This window comes from Amblyomma maculatum, chromosome 3 (assembly GCF_055883805.1).
Source record: "Amblyomma maculatum isolate TAMU_Amacu chromosome 3, ASM5588380v1, whole genome shotgun sequence".
Classification (NCBI taxonomy): Eukaryota; Metazoa; Arthropoda; class Arachnida; order Ixodida; family Ixodidae; genus Amblyomma; species Amblyomma maculatum.
The window spans coordinates 183,478,262-183,499,569 of NC_139346.1; the positions used below are offsets into that span (position 1 = coordinate 183,478,262).

Consider the following 21,308-nt stretch of genomic DNA (forward strand, 5'->3'; position numbering starts at 1 on the left):
CTTCTTTGTATATAAAAATGCAGGAAAGTGGCTGTCAGGCCTTCAAAAGCTCGTAATGCTAATCCAGGTACACAGGATCAGAATAGAGATACTAATTTGCTACTCTGACATGTATTATGCACAAATCTCTCACAGTTCCCCTGTAACAGAAACACTCTTCTAATAATCAATCAGTAAGAGTTGCTGCATCTCTCTAACTACTGACAAAACAAGCTACTCAACCTAAATTACAGAAAAAAACATTACTAGGTGCACGAGTAATACAGAGGATAATATTTATGTGCAATACAGCGCCTACACAACTTACCGTCACAGAGCCAACGTAGTAGTCTATTCCGTGAGCTAGAGCAGGGTTGATGGTGTACTTGGCCAGGTAGCGGAGAACTCTGAAGTTGTCATTGTTAGGCGAGTCCTCCTTCAGCTTTCCTCGGAAGATTTTCATCTTGTCGGCAGTCTGCCAAGTCCTGCTTACGACTTCACCGATCCTGCCCATCGCCTAAAGAAACAATTCACAGATAACGAATCAGTTGAAGCTAAAGTCTTTTCATTTGAAGGCCCTACCTGACTGTGTTGAAGAGATAAACAACCAAAGACAAAAATGAAACATGTGATAAAAAGCAAGCAAAATGAAACAGAAACTCTCCCAGCAGTTAATGGAAAATTGTTGTATCTGAAATGCAATATATTATGCATGCAAGATAACTAAGATGACTTTTTTACAAGCAAAATAAATTTATTTACGGTTATTTTTACAATAAAGAACACCAGATTTGGCAGTGCAGCTATAAAATTTTTATATGGTACTTCACTTGTACATTAATTAAGTGTAAACAGTAATCAAACCACAAAAATATTTTCATTGCAAAATGAAACGAGCCTTATTTCCCATCAGCGACGTTTACTTAGAAAAGGCTTTTTTTTTACCATGGTACCAGGATGTACAGTATAGACGCTTGACTACAAGCAGTAATATCTTTTCATAAAGCAAGGTTGTAAGAAATACTCACAAGTGCATCAGATGTGTAAATGCTGATGGCACCAATATCGTGCAAGACATCTTCGGCAGCAATGGTTTCAGCTCTGATTCGAGATTCAGCAAAAGCCAGGTCTTCCTTGACATTCCTAGAAAAAAAAGAACTGCATAAAAAGTGTTGCTTCTGTTATGTACAAATCGACGCTTTTAAACCAAGTTGCATACTTTCTAAACATATGCCGTTTTTCTCATAGGAGCCAATACTACCAGGTTCACTTCTTGACCCCCACAGTGTAGCTTCTGTACCATACCAAGCACTTCAAATCTCTGGATGACGAAAACAACTGTCTTCCTGACTACTTCTGTGTTTTTATGTGTTGCAGACAATATTAAACCTCTGCTACAGAGTGATGTAGAAAACCTAGTGGCCTGGACTCCTAAAGAAAATACAACAAGCAAGTTTCACTTAAAAATCTGATCAATGATGCATTCTTATTGTGTTACACATGTTCCTTACCTTATAAGACATTTCTAAATTAGCGTCGTTTTCAACTTACTCAATATCAGAATAATTTGTAATCGCTGGCCTTTGTATCTTTACGACCTCTCTAGACAGACCTCAAGTTCACAATATGAACTATAAAAAGTTCATCTGGAAAGATTTTGAAGTGGCAGGTCAACAAATGATGGTTTTGGTTTTAGGGTTTTAACATCCCAAAGTGGCTCAGGCTGTGAGAGACGCCATAGTGGAGGACTCTAGAAATTTTTACCACCTGAGTTCTTTAACGTGCACTGGCATCGCACAGCACATGGGCGCCTAGCCTTTCGCCTCCACCGAAAAGCGGCCACCGCGGCCGGGATTCGATCCCGCATCCTTGGGCACAGTAGTCGAGCGCCCTAACCACTGCGCCACCCCGGCGAGGCAGCTCAGCAAATGAGGTACACGATAAGTTATGCAGTTGAACAGTCGTAACAGTAAGAGATGACGTTACCATTAACCAGCATCTATTTTCACGAACCTCTGCAGGTCAGACACTTTTCCGTTATACCACCTTTCCCAGTTCAAACACCATACCAGTAAGTAGTTTCCCAAAATTTGGGAAATAGCTTCCAAGGTACAGTACTGTCAATCAGAAAAGTGATTACTCGGTAACATTCACCTTGGAGCCTCCCCTGAACGCACTGAATTAATACCCTGTATGCTTTGAGTTTTTGATCGATTCGAATTCTCCCTACGACCTGCTGCCATCCTGGTTAGCTTAGTGGTACAGCGACAGCCAAAGACAGGTAGTAGGCCAATTTTTGATAAGGATCAATTCTGCTTTCACTGTGAAAACTTTGGGGAAAGACAGCTTTCCTTTACAGCCTTATCGCTGCATGCAGGTGGATGCTTATTAGTTATCCCTTAATCAAGTATGTTAAATTAGGTGTGTGTATCACTGGCACCTTCTTTCAAAAACATATTAAGCATTCCAAGAGATTCATTGTGACTTCCTTTGCAAAAGAAATATTAAATATCTAGTAACATAACAACACAGAAATACAATAATAAAACTCCGAGAATTGGAATGATGCATGCACACAAGCACTAACTTCCAAATTAGCTCTATTGCAGCTGCAAACATATACATGCACACACAAACAGATGGCAAAACAAAAAAAATGGTCAAGTGAAAGGTACACATACGAAATGGAAAAGACTAGATATGAGCCAAGACACACCAGCTTTGCAACGTAATCAGCTGCATCACTTATGCATAACAATATTCAAATCACATGCATCACTCTCAGAAGCATCAATTAACTTCTCAGATAGCACAATTTACACAGCGCTAACTCTCTTATGGGTCTCCAATATGGGTTTTCTTGTGCTCCCAAAATTTTCCTTGTCAGTCTGCGAATAACGCATCTCTGTGATGAGTTGCTGGAGCACAATACCGCGCCTGCCATCGTGCTGTCCAGAAGTGGGACCCAGCTCTATATAAAAGCTTGGCACCTGTGTGCCATTCGCTTTCCTCCCTGGCTCGCCCAATAATGCAAGAGGAAATTACTGCATTCCAATGACAAAGACACTGCTATCATTGAGAATGAAGATTTCAAAAGATAAAAAATTATAAAACATTGAAGAAAGGTATTGGTTTCACAGGCTATGAATAAATGACGAGTTTGTGGGGCTGGGTTCAGCTTGCACAACTGCAGGTGTGGTATTGTGAACCAGGGCATCATCAGTGAGATTATTTGTCATGGAGGGGAGAAAGGGGGGGGGGGGGGGGGAATATAGTGTCAAACAAGCGCCAATCTTCAAGTGAATTGACAACCAAGCTTTACTTAACTTGGAAATTCTACAGCCACATTTAATTTTAATCAAGGTGAGTTTGGAACACTGAAGGTAGAATTCAAAATGAAAGCTTCCCATAGAATATCTGGAAATACTTTTTTGCTACGATTTCTACCGCTGAAAATTGGGAGCCTTGCACAGCATGAGAGCCGCCATGCTGTAGAACGTCATAAATGAAAACTCCAACCTGCACCTGCTTCTTGATAAACGAGGTATGCCTGTGCTCTATTTGTTTGATGTATTTGCCTGATTCAGTCAGAATTAAACGGAAGTCTGAATCGTATGATATGATGACGAATAAGAAAGTCACTTTCACAGCAGCTGAGGAGCACTGTTTATTTCATATCTCATGTTCATATTTTTCATCATTCTGGTATGCCAATATGAACAGGCACTACCAGTACAGCTATTAAAGCATTTTTTTTTCATCCGCTATTACTGTTTAAGACGCAGACTTCCAAATAACTCTCACTAAAAATGTTAAATACCCAATCAAAAGGCATTAGAAAAAAAAGTAACCAAACTTACTTCCAAATGCCACTACCTCTGCATGAAATCTGAATGCAAACAAGCAAGCAGCTGAACTTAGGGAAGCCTTCTTTGGTTCTTTATGAGCGACGTGACAACTAGTGAGAGTGCATAATCTCGAACAGAAAATTCTATTAGAAATCGGGGCTTATATGTATCTTGTGTTACTAACTACTGACCTTGGAATACCATCATTTCCCCATTACTTCCCAACAGTAATTGTTCTATCATACCCACAGTGCTGTGGCAATAAAATAAGGCGCCGGTTTTCACAAACACGAGGGAAAGAATGATTGTGAGCAGATTTGAAGAAAAAAAAAGAGAGAGAGAGAGAAAGGAAGAGGTACAGAACATACACGCATAATTGGCAAAGAAGCACGAGCACTGTGTGTAGATTGCTGAGCAGTGTACCAAACAATAATGAGCAGGGAGGCAAGCCCCAAAGAAAAAAGACAGTTTTCTTAAAAGGCACTCTTAATGCTGCCATGGCATTCACAATTCAGCAATTCAGCAGTCACAATTCAGCCTTCATTCAGCAGTCACAATTCAGCAATTCAGCAGTCAAAATTCAGCCTTCATTCAGCAGTCACAATTCAGCCTTCATTTAGCAATTAAAATTCAGCCTTCATTCAGCAGTCAAAATTCAGCCTTCATTCAGCAGTCACAATTCAGCAATTAAGCAGTCACAATTCAGCCTTCATTTAGCAATTCAGCCTTCTATGTCCCAAGAAAATGTGAAAAAAAGTGCAGACAATTGGGCCAGATGGCAAAATCCAGGCCGACCCACCTGTCAAGATGGTGGCAAATGATAAGCATGTCGAGTGCTTCTTCAATGGTGTTGCGCGTGTATGGCCTGGTTGGATTTGTGGATGAAGGGAGGACATTGGGCTCTCCGCATATGCTGATGATGTCTGGCGCATGGCCTCCTCCCGCACCCTCTGCGTGGTATGCGTGGATGGTTCGTCCATCAAACGCCTCGACAGTCTGCTCCAGACACCCCGCTTCATTTAGCGTATCTGTGTGAATCAGGGCCTGCAAAGACGCAGCAGGATCAGTTGCATGCGTATGTGTGTGCAGAGGATGAATCCAATTAGTCACCTCTGCTTACTCAGCAGTTCCCATGCATTTGCAATCCCTGGGTATTTACATCAGCATGCGTGACCACAAAGAGAAGGGAAGTATACTAAACTAGCTCAAGTTCAATGTAGTCTAACTCGGTACTATTTCAGAATAAATACTTCGCTCCAGAAACCTATAATTAAAGCTTCATTTTTAAACAGAATCCCCCACAAGTTTTAAATTACTCAAAGTGATCTCGTCATATAACTGTATAGTTGCTGAATTCACAACTATTGGGATTTGTTTCAAACAATGAAAAATTGCTGGGGCAAAATCAGAATGAAATGAAAATGAGCAACAATGGAAAAAAAGCCTACCAAGTTTTAAAAAAGGCTGAAATTCGATAATTCGGTTATACATTAAATAAGGCTAAGCTTGAAGACACACATCAACATTGTCGTCATAGAAAACGGACTCACTATGAAAGCTAATATAAAATGAAAGCATGACATATTCCCTCTGCAACTGAAAGTCAAAATATTCAAACACATTGCAATATTCGAAGCCCTGAACTCCTTAGTCAATAGGTATTCAAGGAACCCACCTGAAGACAACTTCCCTCGAGCCTTCGTGTGGAATTGCATGCCTACAAAAATGTCAACGCTGACTGTCACCTGTCTATAGTCAGTCAACTGTCCTGCGTACCCATTTCTTTCACCTAAGGAGTTACGTATACTGTGTCATAACTAAGCGTCCTTTCCTTTATTTCAATATAACATTTGATGTGCTTAACTGTCGCACCCGCAAACTCACAGTTGACATGCCCATGACACTATCGAAATATGCCTCGCTCAAGTGGTAACCGATATAGGTTTGTGTCATCACGTCCAAACAAAGAAATCGAATGAATGCCCGGTGCCCACAGAGTGAACAGCTTCTGTTTCTATATGCAGCTGCATTTGGGGTGGTGTCATAGTTCCCATGGCGTGACATGGTCCATAGGGTCACGAAGAGTCGGACACGACTGAACGACTGAGCTGAACATAGTTCCCAGAAGAAGCTAGAATTTAATTTTTCTTGATGTTGCGATTGCTTTACCGCAATGTCAGGTCCTCGGTGGAGATGTGGTTTATTTGGGTGTGACACGTTGCAGAGGAATGATACGAGGCTGGATTTACTTCTTGGCACAAATGTACAGCTCAATTTATTTACACTACTTACAACTCTGAACACTTTGGTCAGAGCGGTTGCTGCCAACTCGAACAATTGGAAAAGTCATTCTAGAGTTTGCCCTCTCCGAGGCTCTGTCCTGCCTGACTGACTTGACTTGCACTACACGTAGCAGTTCCTCGGAGCGCGGGCAGCACAAATCTGGACTCGGTCCGAACTCTCTCTTCCAACGCTCCACAAGAGCCTATGTCCAAGTCTCCCCTCCTGGTGCCAAAACCCCTCCCCAAATCCGTTTGCTCTGCATTATGGGACCAATTAATAGCCAATTGGAAATGCACTTACTATGAGAGCCAATCAGATAGTTTCCTTTAAATTAAACTGGGCAATGGCAAGCAAGTGCTCAAAGGCTTGTTTACTCGTGAGCCCAGCATGCATTCCATGAAGTCATTTAAGCTCTTCCCCTTGAAGCGATGAACTACGGTAATGGAATAACAAAAACCTGCTTTAATGCCACATTCAGCAGCTGTGCTAGGAATACAGATGCAAATGGCATCTGAGCTCAGCTGCCCATCGGCCGGATGTGAAAAAAAAAAGCAATTAACTGTCCCATCGCAACGCAACTGCTTGCACGTGCTCCTAGCTGGCAGTAAATGGCAGTAGCCACCCATGCGCAACACATATTCAGCCACCCAAAGCTGCCCTTTCCAAAAAGCACATAAGCTGCCTGCAAACAATGCACCCAGAAACGAGACACACAGAGTCTGTCACCTAGTACACGTCTTTTTCCAGCAGAGTTTGTCTCGTTGGTTTTGGAAAGCCCAGAAGGCCGGAATAGGGGTGACGCGGGAAGCCGCTTAGAAAATCTGAACACTAGTGTCAAGTAAACAGCCTCCAGGCAGGCTTACTGCCTGGCAGCCTGCAAGCATAACTGAGGGATGTAGGCATATAATAGTGCATGTACGAATTTGCACCTTCATGCATGTGGTGCACAAGAAGAAAAAAACTTGTCGCGTCCAGTTTCGGGACAGAATACTAAATCGGGATCACACCGGTGCACAATAAGTTACACGATATACAGTTTTATTGGGGCTAGCCTAAATTAACACTACAACATAATTACCTCAGTTTATGTGCTATGGGTATACTTTGTCAAATATGAACCTGATTCAGAGTTGTTGCACCATTTACAATACAAAAATTGCATAAAATGCATAATTTTAAAATAACATGTTTCGGCGATCATGTTTCATACTATCAACACGGTCAAAAGCTGCATCTAAGTCATGGAACACCCTGTAGTTGATGGCTCCAGGTGAATTTCCACCTCCTTAGTTTTTTAACCAGCACTAAGTCTGTGCATGCAGTATATATGTTCCATGACAAGCTATGCTGCTGTATCTTTGAAAGGTGCTATGCAACAGTTATCTTTTTCATTTATACGGCTGAAAAATGTGAATGAGAGAATTTGAGAGCATGAGAAGACAACTCAAGCTACACACCTGGATATCATAGAAATCAGCAACCTGGAGGCAAGCGTCAATAGCTGCAGGTGTGGACGCCCAGTCTTCATGCAGCTTCAGCCTGCACAAAGCACGGGCCCACTAATTAGGAGGCACATCAACAATCATGGCATAAAATGCAGAGAAATGCCTGAAAGTATTGCTCATTATTGAGTAATAGATAGTTACTGCCAAAGTAAGGGATCTGCTGTCTCTGAATTATGCCTAATAAATAGCATTCCTGCTGTCATACACCAGAGTTCAACACCTATGCTGGAAGTGATTTTGCTAGTCCCAAGAATGCAACAACACTGACTGCAGCAGTTTCGCAAATCTATCCTGCTCTTCCACACAATCAAAGCACTGCCTTTTGGTAGTATCCTCAAGAAAATTCTGCTCTGCCTGAACATGCAAAAAAACTGTCCCTCAGCCCTCATGAAATGGACAAAATGTTTACGCGATAGTGTTAAAGGGTCTGTTCTGAAGATAATATGGCATTGACATTGTCTGCGTTGTCTATGTTGTGATCAAAAAATCATGAGCATGGCCCTGGCAAGTGATAGTTGGTGGCTGACATGACTGAATTCATTGCTTTATTGATCAGTTCTGTGATGTAATGAGACCACATGAGAACAAAAAGTTGTGAGGAGCTGCCAACTCACACTGCTCATCAGAGATGGGAGGGTGGCATAGAAAAAAACCTTTCAAGGCTATTGGATGCAAAGTCAGGCACGCACTTCTCGGCCATGCAGGCACATTCATATGTCATGGTGTGGTTTATATCTATGTCAGGAGGGCACTTACGACTGGCAAATGGATAACGTGGTGGCGCAGGGCCGTATGCTAATAAGAATGTGTAAAATTTAGGGGCACATGTTAAGAGATCGGTAATTAAGTGGGCAGAAATTACATGTACACTAATGGAGAATCGTAAGAATTAAGAGCCACAAATGGGAGCCATTAACACTATTGTGTCACAGCCTCAAAGGCGGAGCTTAAGTATCCGCATAATGTTTTTGCACTTGCGCCATGCATAAATATGCCTACACATAAAAAAAATTGGCAGTGGCTTAACTCAGCTAAGCCAGGATATACAAAGTGAAAGCAGTAGTAGTCATAAATGAGACCGAATTGTTTCTCTGTTGTTGTTCTTGTTGCACTTTCTGCTCCGCCGCCTCGCTTCGTCGCTTTGCAAGTCTCTCTTCTCGCTCTTCAGAAGTATTCACTGCTCGTTTAGCTCTCTCAGCTTAATTTTTCCTATGTGCCGCTTCTTTATAGCGACTGATGGCAGCAGGATGAGTAGATTCGGCTTGTAGGCAAGCGTAGTGAACGCTTGCACTAAGCGTTGTTGCCCCATCCATGGAATAGCACTAGAGACTCTCCGCAATTCTCAGCGTAATATACGCCTTCGCAAGCAGGCGGCTGCTACATGGCTTATATCCCCGGCTGCTGCGGCGCAGCAGCTGAAGAGCACGGTGCATACGCAGTGAGGCGCGTAGCTAATTGATGACGTCACGCGCAGTGCTTCGCGGAGACTGGAGATAAGTACCGGTACGAATGAAGCCAGGTGTGTGATGTAGAAGAAGCAGAGCAGCAGCAGATGAAGAATTGACAGAGCCCCACACGTGCGAAGAAGAAGAAGCAATTAGGGGCAAACATGCCCGCGCTGCTAGGCACGCGGCTGAAGGTCAAACTGCCATTGCTGACCTAGTGAAGTTTTACTTCAAAAAACAGAATTCAAGCAGCAGAAATTCAGTCAAGAATCACATCCATGAAGTACTTTTTCTGTCACTGAGAGAAACCTACTAGATGCTGCATCAATTTCATTCTTTTTTCCTATGAAGTAACCCCGTAGGCTACAGGCCTCAGGCTCTCAAACTGCATACAGTCTAAATGTCTGAGATTTTCGCACATGTTGTAGAACATCTTTTACAACACATGGACTTCATTTGGCTTTGCAATGGCCCCAAAATAATGTCTCATAAGTACCATGCATTTGCGTGAAGTGAAAACAGAATTATACAAGAATGAAGAAAAACTACAGAGACAATGTGTAATATTTCTGTGTCGTCAGACTGCAAGTGTGATGAAATGACAAAAGAACCTACTGCATCACTAACCCAACACAGATGCTAAATTAGCGTCTACTGAGGTGGAGTACGACAGATCTCACAACACCCTGGGCAGGGACGGTCCCTCACTTCTCTGGCGCCCCTCTAGGTGATCGCTGGGCTGGGCATGAGCCTGGTGGCACCAGTGGAATATGTGCTATCTACATCCACACTGCATGCTGCGATGCAGCCTTCATGCTTTTATGCGAATCTTATGGATAATCTTGAAAAATAAGCTGCTACCATTCAGGCAAAGCACTCATCATTGGGGACGAACGAGGCAGCCGCTGAGGCCACGCACTGTATGATAAACAAGATGCAATGTGAGAAGTTTGGCTAGTACTGGTGAAAGCACAATTAGTAAGTATTATACAATTCTTTGCTTTTAATTTGATTTCTGGCTTCTAGAGACAAAGTCATAGTTCAGGCCGTCGACCCAAACTAAAGTAAACGCTGTTCAACAAGGTCTTTGCGAAGGTTCAGCGGAGGTAAGCAATGTGGCAACAAATGCAAGAGGCTAAGATTGGCCACTAGTCTTCTTCACTGTATTTTGTTTCATTTTGAACATGGATATGCGAAAAGGCGTCAAGCGTTCATCTGGGCTCTTAGCTGGTCAGGTACTGCAAGTGGTAATGGTAATGTTTTATTCGAAAAAAGCTTACTTCGCTCAGATTATTTCAAGAGTAAAATGTGGTGAAAAGAAAATTTTCACATATTTTCAGAGAAATTTTCAGATAGAAAAGAACCTATATTTTCCACTTAGTCTAAATTTATGCAGGGAAAAAACCCTGAAATAGGAATTTTTTGGTCCAAATAAGAGAATTTCAGGTTACGCACGTGAGTGATAACGTTAAGCAATTATTGCGAACCTGTGCACTCAGGACATACATTGGAACAATAGCCCCAAAAACCAGATGCAAACACAATCGATATCACTTTGAATAAGACGAAAAAACAACAAAACAGGAGCAAATATATTTTTCATTTGCTGAATTATTAGCGCACTGGAACCAAATAAATCCAAACGCAACACTCAAGTAGATAATTGCTAAAACTCTGAAAGCCACAGTACCACATGCCTGTAATTGGACTTCGGCTATTTTGTGCATTATGTAACCCCTCTGTGGTTATATATAAAGTTATATAAACTTTATATTTACTTTCTACCTAGAAGATTACAGGAGGGTTTTTCAAAAAATTTACATAAATTTATTACCATTGTCTAAAGTCATTGCACAGCCCTTCTTTTACACTGCAATTCTGCTTACCAGAAAACAGTACAGCTGTATCATCGGCATATGTAGTACATTGCCATCAGTTCAGTTCAGTCGTTCAGTCGTGTCCGACTCTTCGTGACCCTATAGACCATGTCATCATCATTATCAGCAGCAGCAGCAGCCTGATTATACCCACTGCAGGGCAAAGGCCTCTCCCATATTTCTCCACTTAACCCGGTTCTGTGCTAGCTGCATCCACTTGACCCCTGCGAACTTCTTAATCTCATCCGCCCACCTAACTTTCTGCCGCCCCCTGCTACGCTTTCCTTCCCTTGGAATCCGGTTTGTTACCCTCAGCGACCATCGGTTATCCTCTCTTCGCACTACATGTCCTGCCCATGTCCATTTCTTCTTCTTAATTTCTACTAGAATGTCGGTAACTTGAGTTATTTCTCTGACCCACTCTGCACGCTTTCTATCTCTTAATGTTACCCCTACCATTTTTCGTTCCATAGCCCTCTGGGTTGTCCTCAACTTAAGTAGAACTCTCTTGGTTAGCCTCCACGTTTCAGCCCCATAGGTGAGCACAGGCAAGATGCAACTGTTGTATACTTTCCTTTTGAGCGATACCGGTAAGCTGCTAGTCATAATCTGCGAGTGCTTGCCAAATGCGCTCCATCCCAATCGTATTCTTCTTGTTATTTCCTTTTCGTGGTCCGGATCTGCGGTTACTACCTGTCCTAAGTAGACATATTCGCCTACTACTTCCAGTATTTCGCTACCTAATGTAAACTGCTGTTCCTTCCCGAGGCTGTTGAACATTACCTTAGTCTTCTGCATATTGATTTTCAAGCCTGCCTTTCTACTTTTCCTGTCTAGGTCATCAATCATTATTTGCAGTTCATCCCCCGAGTTGCTTAGCAAGGCAATGTCATCAGCAAATCGCAGATTACTGAGGTATTCTCCATCTACCCTTATCCCTAACTGCTCCCATTCCAAGTCTCTGAATACTTCCTCTAAACAAGCTGTGAATAGTACTGGGGAGATTGTGTCTCCTTGCCTAACACCTTTCTTTATGGGAATTTTGTTACTTTTTTTATGCAGAACTATGGTTGCTGTGCAGCCACTATATATATCTTCCAGCACTTTCACGTACAGCTCGTCTAACCCCTGATTTCGCAATGCCTGCATCACCGCCGAGGTTTCAACTGAGTCAAATGCTTTTTCGTAATCAGTGAATGCTATGTATAAGGGCTGGTTATATTCCGAGCATTTTTCTATCACCTGATTGATGGTATGGATATGATCGATAGTAGAGTACCGTTTCCGAAACCCTTCTTGATCCTTTGCTTGATTGCAGTCTAAGGTTGTCCTGATTCTATTAGCGATTACCTTAGTAAATACCTTATACTTAACTGACAGTAGGCTGATTGGTCTATAATTTTTAAGGTCCTTAGAGTCCCCTTTCTTGTGAATGAGGATAATGTTTGCATTCTTCCATGGTTCCGGTACCGTCGATGACACCAGGCACTGCGTATACAGGGTGGCCAGTTTTTCTAGCACGATATCCCCCCCGTCCTTCAGCAAATCTGTAGTTATCTGATCCTCTCCAGCTGATTTCCCCCTTTCCTAGTTTCTAGTGCTTTCTTGACGTCGTCCTTCGTCACTGGTGGAACGTCTGACTGTTTTTCCCTACCGCCAATCTCATTACGGTCCTGACTACTTTGGCTACTGTAGAGACCATGTCACACCACGCTTTCCTGTCTCTCACTATCCTCCTAACATCACATAACTTCATTTTCAGTGCCTCGAGGATGCCATCTAACCATCGCGTTCGCTGCCTACCCCTTCTCCGGCAACCCTCAACCTTTCCCAACATCAAATCTTTCTCCAGCGACTCCTCTCTTATCATCAGATGACCAAAGTATCTGAGCTTTAACTTTAGAATTTGACCCTCAAATGCTAAAGTTAAAGCTCAGATACATTGCCATAACATATGAATAATTAAGGAAGCCAGTTATGTATAAAGAGCATAGGAAAGTCCTTAGTACAGATCATAAGTATACCCTTTTTGTGCACGTTTTTGGAGCTCTTTAATAAAATAAATTTAAAGCTGCATCATGAAACCCACCACATTCACACTTCATATACAGAAACCTGGCAGAAACTGTTTCTTTTGCATGTAGAAAATATTGCCTGTACACAAGTTACATGATGACTGTAATTGCCAATATTTATGACCTGAAACCATGTTGACATCACATTTTAATGAAGAAGCCGAAAATGTGCAAAAAAATGATCAGAGCTGCCACATAACAGGTGGTATAAGATGTATGCACACGCGTTCTAGCCTCTGTAGATTGTACTGGTGATGTCAAACTGTTCTAGACGTCCTTGGGCTCCGTCACGAGTGTGCAAAAAAAAAAAGAGGATAATAACAAAGAACATTAGAACCATCATTCTTTCGGGTATGTGGTGGTGCAAGGTTATTCGCAGTTGTTGTTACAAAAAAGCTGACTTGAGCACAGCGCTGCTGCATTGCTACGCGAAGCATAGAACACTCGCATTCAGCTAGGGCCATCGTCAAGCTCATGCTTGGCGAAGAGACGATGTAGGGTGATCCTATTCTCACCAAGTTCTTGCCTCTTTTACAGAGGCCAAAAATTCAAAACCTTGGCTTCACATTTTGTAACCTCAAAAGACCACCAAAACACTATTTCCGTCATGTTTACAAAGACTTAAGTGACTATCTGTCTTTTCTTTTTTATATGTCTACAGGATGTCTGACATATCCATTCTCCTTTCACCTAAGGTACAGTGAACGTCGCTGCAACCACTAATCAGCACCATTGCCTAAACTGCTCCTAACCCACGCACCTCTGTCTCTGCACTTTTATTACTTGAACTGACTTGTCAAACTATGCAAGTCTGACACGAAATGGTTGACGATGTGCAGACACAAAGCTTTTGTGCATCACTGCTGTGCCTTGGAAGACGCTGATAAGTGAATTAACCATGGAAATAAAGTAAGAAGGGCAAAACGCAGCATGTAGAGAAAGCCCTTGCATGATATCATTTGGCCTGCTGCCGTGACAATGATAATCTGGCCTCTGATATCTCTGATGCAAGAAGCTCATCTGCTAGCCCCTCAACTGCACGTACATGTAACAGAATGCAGCCTGTCAGGTTACACTCCTTCACTACTCTTTGCCAGACAAAAAAGAGTGGTTTTAGTCCTGCCCAGACAATACGACACTCGAAGTCATTTTATGTGTGACCTGACGCGTCTGATCATCATCTAATATTAAAAATGACACTAAATAACATTTTATCAATTCACTTTGAATGAAAGTTGCCTTACAGCTTTTAGAAAATGCTGAACAACCAAGTTATATAGTACTTTGTTGGAAATTTTAAGAATGTGTCATTTTAATTACCAATGAAGAAGGTCACAAGAACAAACAGGATTACGAACCACAAGATCAGTTTTCATTTTGTATCAGTTCCTTCCATGTTCTCAGGTACGAGTGTCATCAGCATTTACTCACCCCATTGCACCAGCTTCGATTTGTGACACAAGCTCAGGGGCAAGCCCTTTAGTGTACGACGTGTTTCCTTTGCCTGAAAAACATGAAGGAAAAAAAACTGTCAGGCTTTTTTCCACACCCTGAAAACGACGATTGCAGCTGGCTTGTTCATATTTGCAAAGGTCTCATTCTTTGTGAGATGCCAATAGAAGTCTCTAAATTTAGCTTGCCAGAATAACTTTGCTTCACTAAGCAACTAACAACAAAACTAACTAACAAAATAAAAGCACAGGTAAACTAATATTCCTCTATGCCAGACTTGGTGGAGCTGCTGTGCAATAAGTTGCAGAAGTCTAGTGTTTATCAGGGCTGTAGTGACTATGCCACTTTGGTACGACAGGCGCTTCATAAGCCAAAGCGGCCTAGCATCCTCTGAAATCCACCAAATGGGCCAAAACCAGCTGCGTCGCTCCCACATATGGGTAACCAGGAAACAAATGTTGGGAATATTAGAGGCTCGTTACGAGATACATACAAAGGAAGCCAACAACCAATGATACCAAGGAATTTATTTTTTTGTGTGCGTTAATCAAAGTTAAATAGTTATGTAATCATGGAGATCACCTCCAAGATTACATTATTATTTCACATTGATCCACAGCGAAAAAGAAAATCCCCTACGCTTTCCTTAGTGTCAGTGGTTGTTGTCTCTCTTTGTTTGTTCCACATGTGGGGCCACACGACTTGGTACTGCTCTCAATGCTGCCAGCATACCTCCACTTGGCTGCGAATAATTGATCATTCGAACTCTAACAGGGCCGAAACTTTTTTTGAATTATGCAGAGTTTGGACAAATTAAGAGCGCTTTTGCTGATGGGACAAATGCGAAAGTTTGCATAAGCTAGATTCCACAGTTTAATGAGCTCAAATTAAGAAGATTTCATTATAGTACCTGCTGCCTTATGTATAAACAGGATACACAGCATACATAATAAATGGACTTCTCAAAACTAAATGCGTAAAAGACATGACACTTTATTACATTTATTTCGATGCTCCCCTCCAAAATTACCTTTGCACAAAAGGAGGAGACTGTCAGCATGTACATCATGCACCTAGCTTAACAGCACTTTGTTAAGAGAAAAATAACAAATGGATAAATTGCAACTTACTCGTATCATCTTTCAAGCTCAAATATATTCCACATAAAGGGACTGTTGAAAGGCCATCTGTATACCTATTATATGATCATCATTATGAAGGGACAGCTTTGAGAAAATGGAATGAGTCGAATTTATGTTTGTTCCTTTTCAGAAGGTTCTTCAACCCTTCCTGTCATATAATTCGGCGCGGTCCTACAGAACATCTAATATCCATTCACATGAATCATTTTCTATGCTGCGATGCTGTTTCACTGCTGAAGTAGACTGGGAAGCACTAGAAGAAAACTGTTTTATCAACCATAATAGAGCTTGAAACAGCTGAAAAATAATTAATTTATGAGCCCTAGTACGTCTCAGTGCCACGATTGAGAGGCGCTTCCGTTGACTCCACGAAAAATTTATTAGTTTTAAACCTAGTGTCTCACTTCGATTCCATATGAAGGATTAGCAAATGTATAAGTATATGTACATGTATAATGTATAATTATATAATGTATGTATAATCATGCAATGTATATGTATAATGCTGACACGTGAATGCTCGTGTCAGCCTTTATCTCCTCTGTGGGCGAGTTTGAACAGAAACCAACAGCACCATTCTACTCTTAAGCTCAGCTAACTATGCCCGCTCCACGACTTATTGTTTCAGGGTCAATGGCACTGCAAGTCTTGGCATCCAACGCTTTTTTGAGAGCGTAAAAGAATAGTACACTGTTACAGTATTCACAAATAAAAGCCACCAATAGCCAAGAATGCTAAGAACTGCAGACTACTACTGCAAGTGAATTTATCATACAGAGCCCTGTCAATTTGTATTCATCTGTTTTACCTGTTTAAACCCCGTCTGTTCCGTTTGATGAACTGTAAACTTTAATTGTGACTTGTTTCTTTGCGGTAAGCCTATAAAAAGTACACCATAAAAAATTCCTACTTAATGCTTTTGTTGGGGAAGAAAATAAACATCTAAGGTTGTGATGACACTTAGCATACATTCAGAAATCTAGCAAATGTAGAATCAGTCTCCTACAACAATTTGTCAAGTATGCAGGCTTTTCACACAGCATAGAAGAGAAAAGGAAGTAGAATAATGAGTTAACAGCATATAATGCTGGAATTTTGTGCTCTCATTTTAAAAGGCATCACTAACATGTCAAAAAAATTTCATCAAAATTCGTGAGGAAAAACGTCTCGGATGAAAGACATAGCCGACCTTAGTCTGCTTTAGCTGATCTGACTGGCGTTAGCATAATGACAGTGAAATATTTTCACCGATCATTGGTCAAAGACAAGCCTCCATCACCAGGAATGTATGCCTGGTCAGGAGGTGGAAGGTAGACACATGCATTATACAGTGAGCTAGGATATGCAAAAAGAACAGCAGCAACTTAGCGCCTCTTACCTGTGAACCCAAAATTGACCGGCATGCTGTCTGTGCTCAAGATCATGTTCCTACAGGAAACAAAACACCTCAATTAATTAGAGTTAAATGGGTTAGGTTCCAAGCCAACATATCCTACACTTATTCATATTACGAATGCATCCCTATCCTAGCATCAGGCAGAACAGTTTTTCAGTGTGGTCTTTTACATCACATATTAAATGCATCCTCTAAATTTATTAACAATTTTTAGTGAAAAAACAACGTTCCTTATGGGAGTACTATATATGGTACTATGAGGAAACTATGTTCTTTTGCATTTAATACAGCTGATAAAACCAAAAATATGTCTTTGATGTTTCCCCTTTAGTCAACGAATAGATTTTCACCAAATTCTTCAGCACCATGCCCGAGAAGCAACACAGTGACAAAATGAGTGATGCTTTGGTACACCACTAATAAATAACCGGCTACATTCCTCGCATTCTTTGAAAAAGTACCTAATCCAATTTCTTTATACTTAAGGCAGTAATGTTGGTAAAACAGCATGTAACAAGACTGGATAAAGAAGATATGCACAATGATATGACCAGCGCTCGTGTCATCATGTGTTCTTTCATGCAGTCTTTTTACGTGCTGTTTTAGCATCATGAATCATCAATTCTCCAACAAACATCCTTTGTGCATTAAATAGCAGTTAAAAATTGAGCAACAGCCTGTAGTGCAAATACTTTCATTAAAATGATCAAAACACAGTGGCATATTATCAGAAAACTTTTTCTGCACGATAGTTAATCGAAATGATTGTTTAAATTAAATTTTAGGCAACAATTGTGCAGCTAAAAGGAGATCAGTGACTGCATTATACCAATAAACCTTACTTACAAAGCATCATGTCTGTAACTGTGCAAACGAGCCATTACAACAATACAGATTAATTATATGCACTGCTCTAAATATCCAGCAACTTTAAAACTGAGGCAAGAGAGTAGCATTGATGCAGGGAGGTCAGATTTGTTGAAATGGTGGAAGGATGTTAAGTGCGCAGCAACTAAAGCATCACAGTCACAGGATTTACACTGCAATGCAAAATAGGGATGCTAAGCTTCTGCCATCTAGCGCCATGACAAAATAGGAGTTTTCACTGGATGATGTCTTTAGACATAGACCTCGGCCCACGAACGACATAATACCTCATACCAACTACTACAAGGCAGCAGTAATAGCTGCTAGTAGCAATAACGTTGACACTTCCAATGGTTGGTTAGTTCACCACAGGTGGAACGCTTCCAACCTTGCATTATTTGGCAAACAAAACCTATGCACCACTCAAGCAAGGACTTTTTCCCCACCCCAACACCTTACAATAAGTCCTACTTCCGCTATCACAAAAATCTGCAAATGACTTTGGTGATTTTGTGACAGGTAAGCAACAGACAGTTCAGTTCAGTTCAGTTCAGTCGTTCAGTCGTGTCCGACTCTTCGTGACCCTATGGACCATGTCACGCCACGCTTTCCGGTCTCTCACTATCTTCCTAACATCACATAACTTCATCTGCAGTGCCTCGAGGATGCCATCTAACCATTGCGTTCGCTGCCTACCCCTTCTCCGGCGACCCTCAACCTTTCCCAACATCAAATCTTTCTCCAGCAACTCCTCTCTCCTCATCAGATGACCAAAGTAGCTGAGCTTTAACTTTAGAATTTGACCCTCCAATGAGCAGTCAGGGTTTATGGTCGACAATATCGACTGATTTGATCTTCTGGCAGTCCAAGGAACTCTCAAGAGTCTTCGCCAGCACCACAATTCAAATGCGTCAATTCTTCGGCGATCAGCCTTTTTCACAGTCCAACTCTCGCATCCATACATCACAACTGGAAAGACCATAGCACAAGTTAGTATACGGATCTTGGTTGGCAGACTAATGTCTCTGCTCTTTACTAGGCGGTCAAGGCTAACCATTGCTCTCTTTCCCAGAAGCAGGCGTCTCCTAATTTCATGGCTGCAGTCTCCTTCCGAGGTAATCTTGGAGCCCAAGAAGAGAAAATCTGTCACAGCTTCCACTTCTTGTCCACTGATGCTCCAGGACTTGATAGGGCAAGACGCCATGATCTTTGTCTTTTAATGTTCAATTTAAGCCCAAACCTCTCACTCTCTTCTTGTACGCGCATCAGAAGTCTCTTGAGTTCCACTTCACTTTCTGCCATTAAAGTGGTATCATCCGCATATCTAAGGTTGTTGATACGTTTTCCAACAATCTTCACTCCAGCTGAAGACTCGTCCAGACCGGCCTTCCTCATGATGCACTCTGCATATAGTTTAAATAGGCAGGGTGACAGTGTGCAGCCTTGCCTCACTCCTTTCTCAATCGGAAACCAATCAGTAAGACCATGCCCAGTTCTGACTGTGGCCTCTTGTCCTTTATACAGGTTCCTGAGGAGACAGATGAGGTGAATTGGAACTCCCATCTCTTGGAGAGCTTGCCACAATCTGCTGTGATCTACGCAGTCAAACGCTTTCGCATAATCAATAAAGCAGAAGTAGATGGGTTTCTGGAGCTCTCTTGCTTTTTCCATGATCCAGCGAAGGTTGGCAATTTGGTCTCTAGTTCCTCTGCCCTTGCGAAACCCAGCTTGCACGTCCGGAAGCTCCCGATCCACATACTGCTGCAGCCTACCTTGGAGGATTTTCAACATCACCTTGCTAGCATGCGAAATAAGCGCGATCGTGCGGTAGTTGGAACAATCTTTGGCACTGCCTTTCTTTGGAATGGGGATGTAAACTGAAAGCAACAGACACATTGTACTAAATCCCAAACATCTAGCTCAAGAAGACCAGGCAGGCCAACCGATGATTCAAATAACGCTAGTGTGAGAAAAGGGTGCGTATGCACCATTCCTGCACCCTTTCTCTTTGTGCACGCATGGGTGTTTAAGCATTTCACCTCTATTCATATTCACATTGTGCACTCCTATCAATTCATTAAAAATTGTCCACGATTCTCTTTTCTTTTTTCAGTTAGTATCTCCAAAAGAACGCAGAAATAAAGCTACTATAGCACGAAAGCTGGCCGCAAATTAGTGTTCAGTTAATCCTACAAAGAATAGAACTGTGCACCTATCGAGCCAAATCACCTGTCTTGCCGATCAGAAGAACAGAAGGAGGGGCATACTGTCTCACTGGCTCATTCTGAAAATTTTAACTGGTGTGAAATACAGTGAAGCATACGAGTGAAGAGAATATGGCGAAGCATGTGACATGCATTTGTATGCCGATACTACCGAATGCTGAAAAGTATGCGTTGACTCTTGTCCGAGACCGTTTCTCTATGCCTCCTTTAGATTCCTCTTTCATCCCTTCCCTCATGAAGTACATCAGGTGTTTGTCACGTACCAAAATTACTGCCCCTTTCTTCCTATAAAAAATTTGCTTTGCTTTTTTTTGCTCTTGAGATTTATGGCACATAAACCATGATAGCACATGCTTACCACTCTGTGTTTGTTCATTTCTGCACTCAAGCACTCTTAGCAACAACAATTATCAATCACATTATGTATATAACATTCAGCAGCACCATATGGCATTTTAAATCAATTCACTTTTTTTTCCCAATAGCCACAAGGTGATTTCTAACCACTTTTCCACATCACAATGGCTGAAAAGAGTAATTTGACAAAAGACATTGACAACAGACTTTGACAACAGACTTTGACAAGAGACTTTCACCTTAGAGTGCTGACGTGCACCGCAGGTTAAAAGGCGAATGAGAAGAGAATAAAAGTACAAAAACATCTACACACCCATAAAAATTTAGCAACATTTAGTGTATATCTTCTTTTGGGAGAAGAAGCAGTGCCAGAGTTAAGGAATCTCGAGACCTACCGAATGCACTCAGCACCCGCTGTACACGTGGTTGCCCGCGTGCCTTCAGCCGGTCCCGATCCACCTCCGATCAAGGTTGTGATGCCACCAGCAATGGCCTGTTCTATCAGCTGAGGGCAAACAAAGTGCACGTGGGTGTCGATGGCACCAGCTGTCACGATAAGACCCTCGCCAGCCACCACTTCTGTACTGCAGCCAATGACAAGGTTCGGGTGGACTCCGGCCATTATGTCAGGGTTACCCGCCTTGCCAATTCCTACGATTTCGTTTCCCTGCATTGGAAACATGGCAGTAGTAGTCAGAGAGACAAGAGGAATTACTGCATGCTGCAAGCTACTGTGGCCTCACATGTGAACGTAAAAATCAACACCAAGGTTGGGTCACGGATAAGCTACTGTGCGTGTTCATCTGTTATACAACTTCATATCTAAGTTTATGCGTGTGTCTAGCCAGCCAGATTCA

General features: G+C 41.9%; 1 protein-coding gene across 5 annotated transcripts in view; it reads right to left on the bottom strand.

The window, feature by feature from the left end:
* LOC146197139 (uncharacterized) overlaps positions 1 to 21,308 on the bottom strand; it is a 102,818-nt gene that overhangs the window by 15,712 nt on the left and 65,798 nt on the right. For 4 of the 5 annotated variants that reach the window (XM_084598896.1, XM_084598895.1, XM_084598893.1 and 1 more), the window contains 7 exons: positions 20,847 to 21,118; positions 16,985 to 17,034; positions 14,444 to 14,516; positions 7,568 to 7,649; positions 4,627 to 4,871; positions 1,008 to 1,137; positions 308 to 496 (listed from right to left, as the gene is read on the bottom strand). In XM_084598896.1, coding sequence (XP_084455022.1) covers positions 308 to 496; positions 1,008 to 1,137; positions 4,627 to 4,871; positions 7,568 to 7,649; positions 14,444 to 14,516; positions 16,985 to 17,034; positions 20,847 to 21,118 — 1,041 coding nt within the window. The remainder of the gene's footprint in view (positions 1 to 307; positions 497 to 1,007; positions 1,138 to 4,626; positions 4,872 to 7,567; positions 7,650 to 14,443; positions 14,517 to 16,984; positions 17,035 to 20,846; positions 21,119 to 21,308) is intronic. The other variant, XM_084598894.1, reaches the window with a different exon arrangement.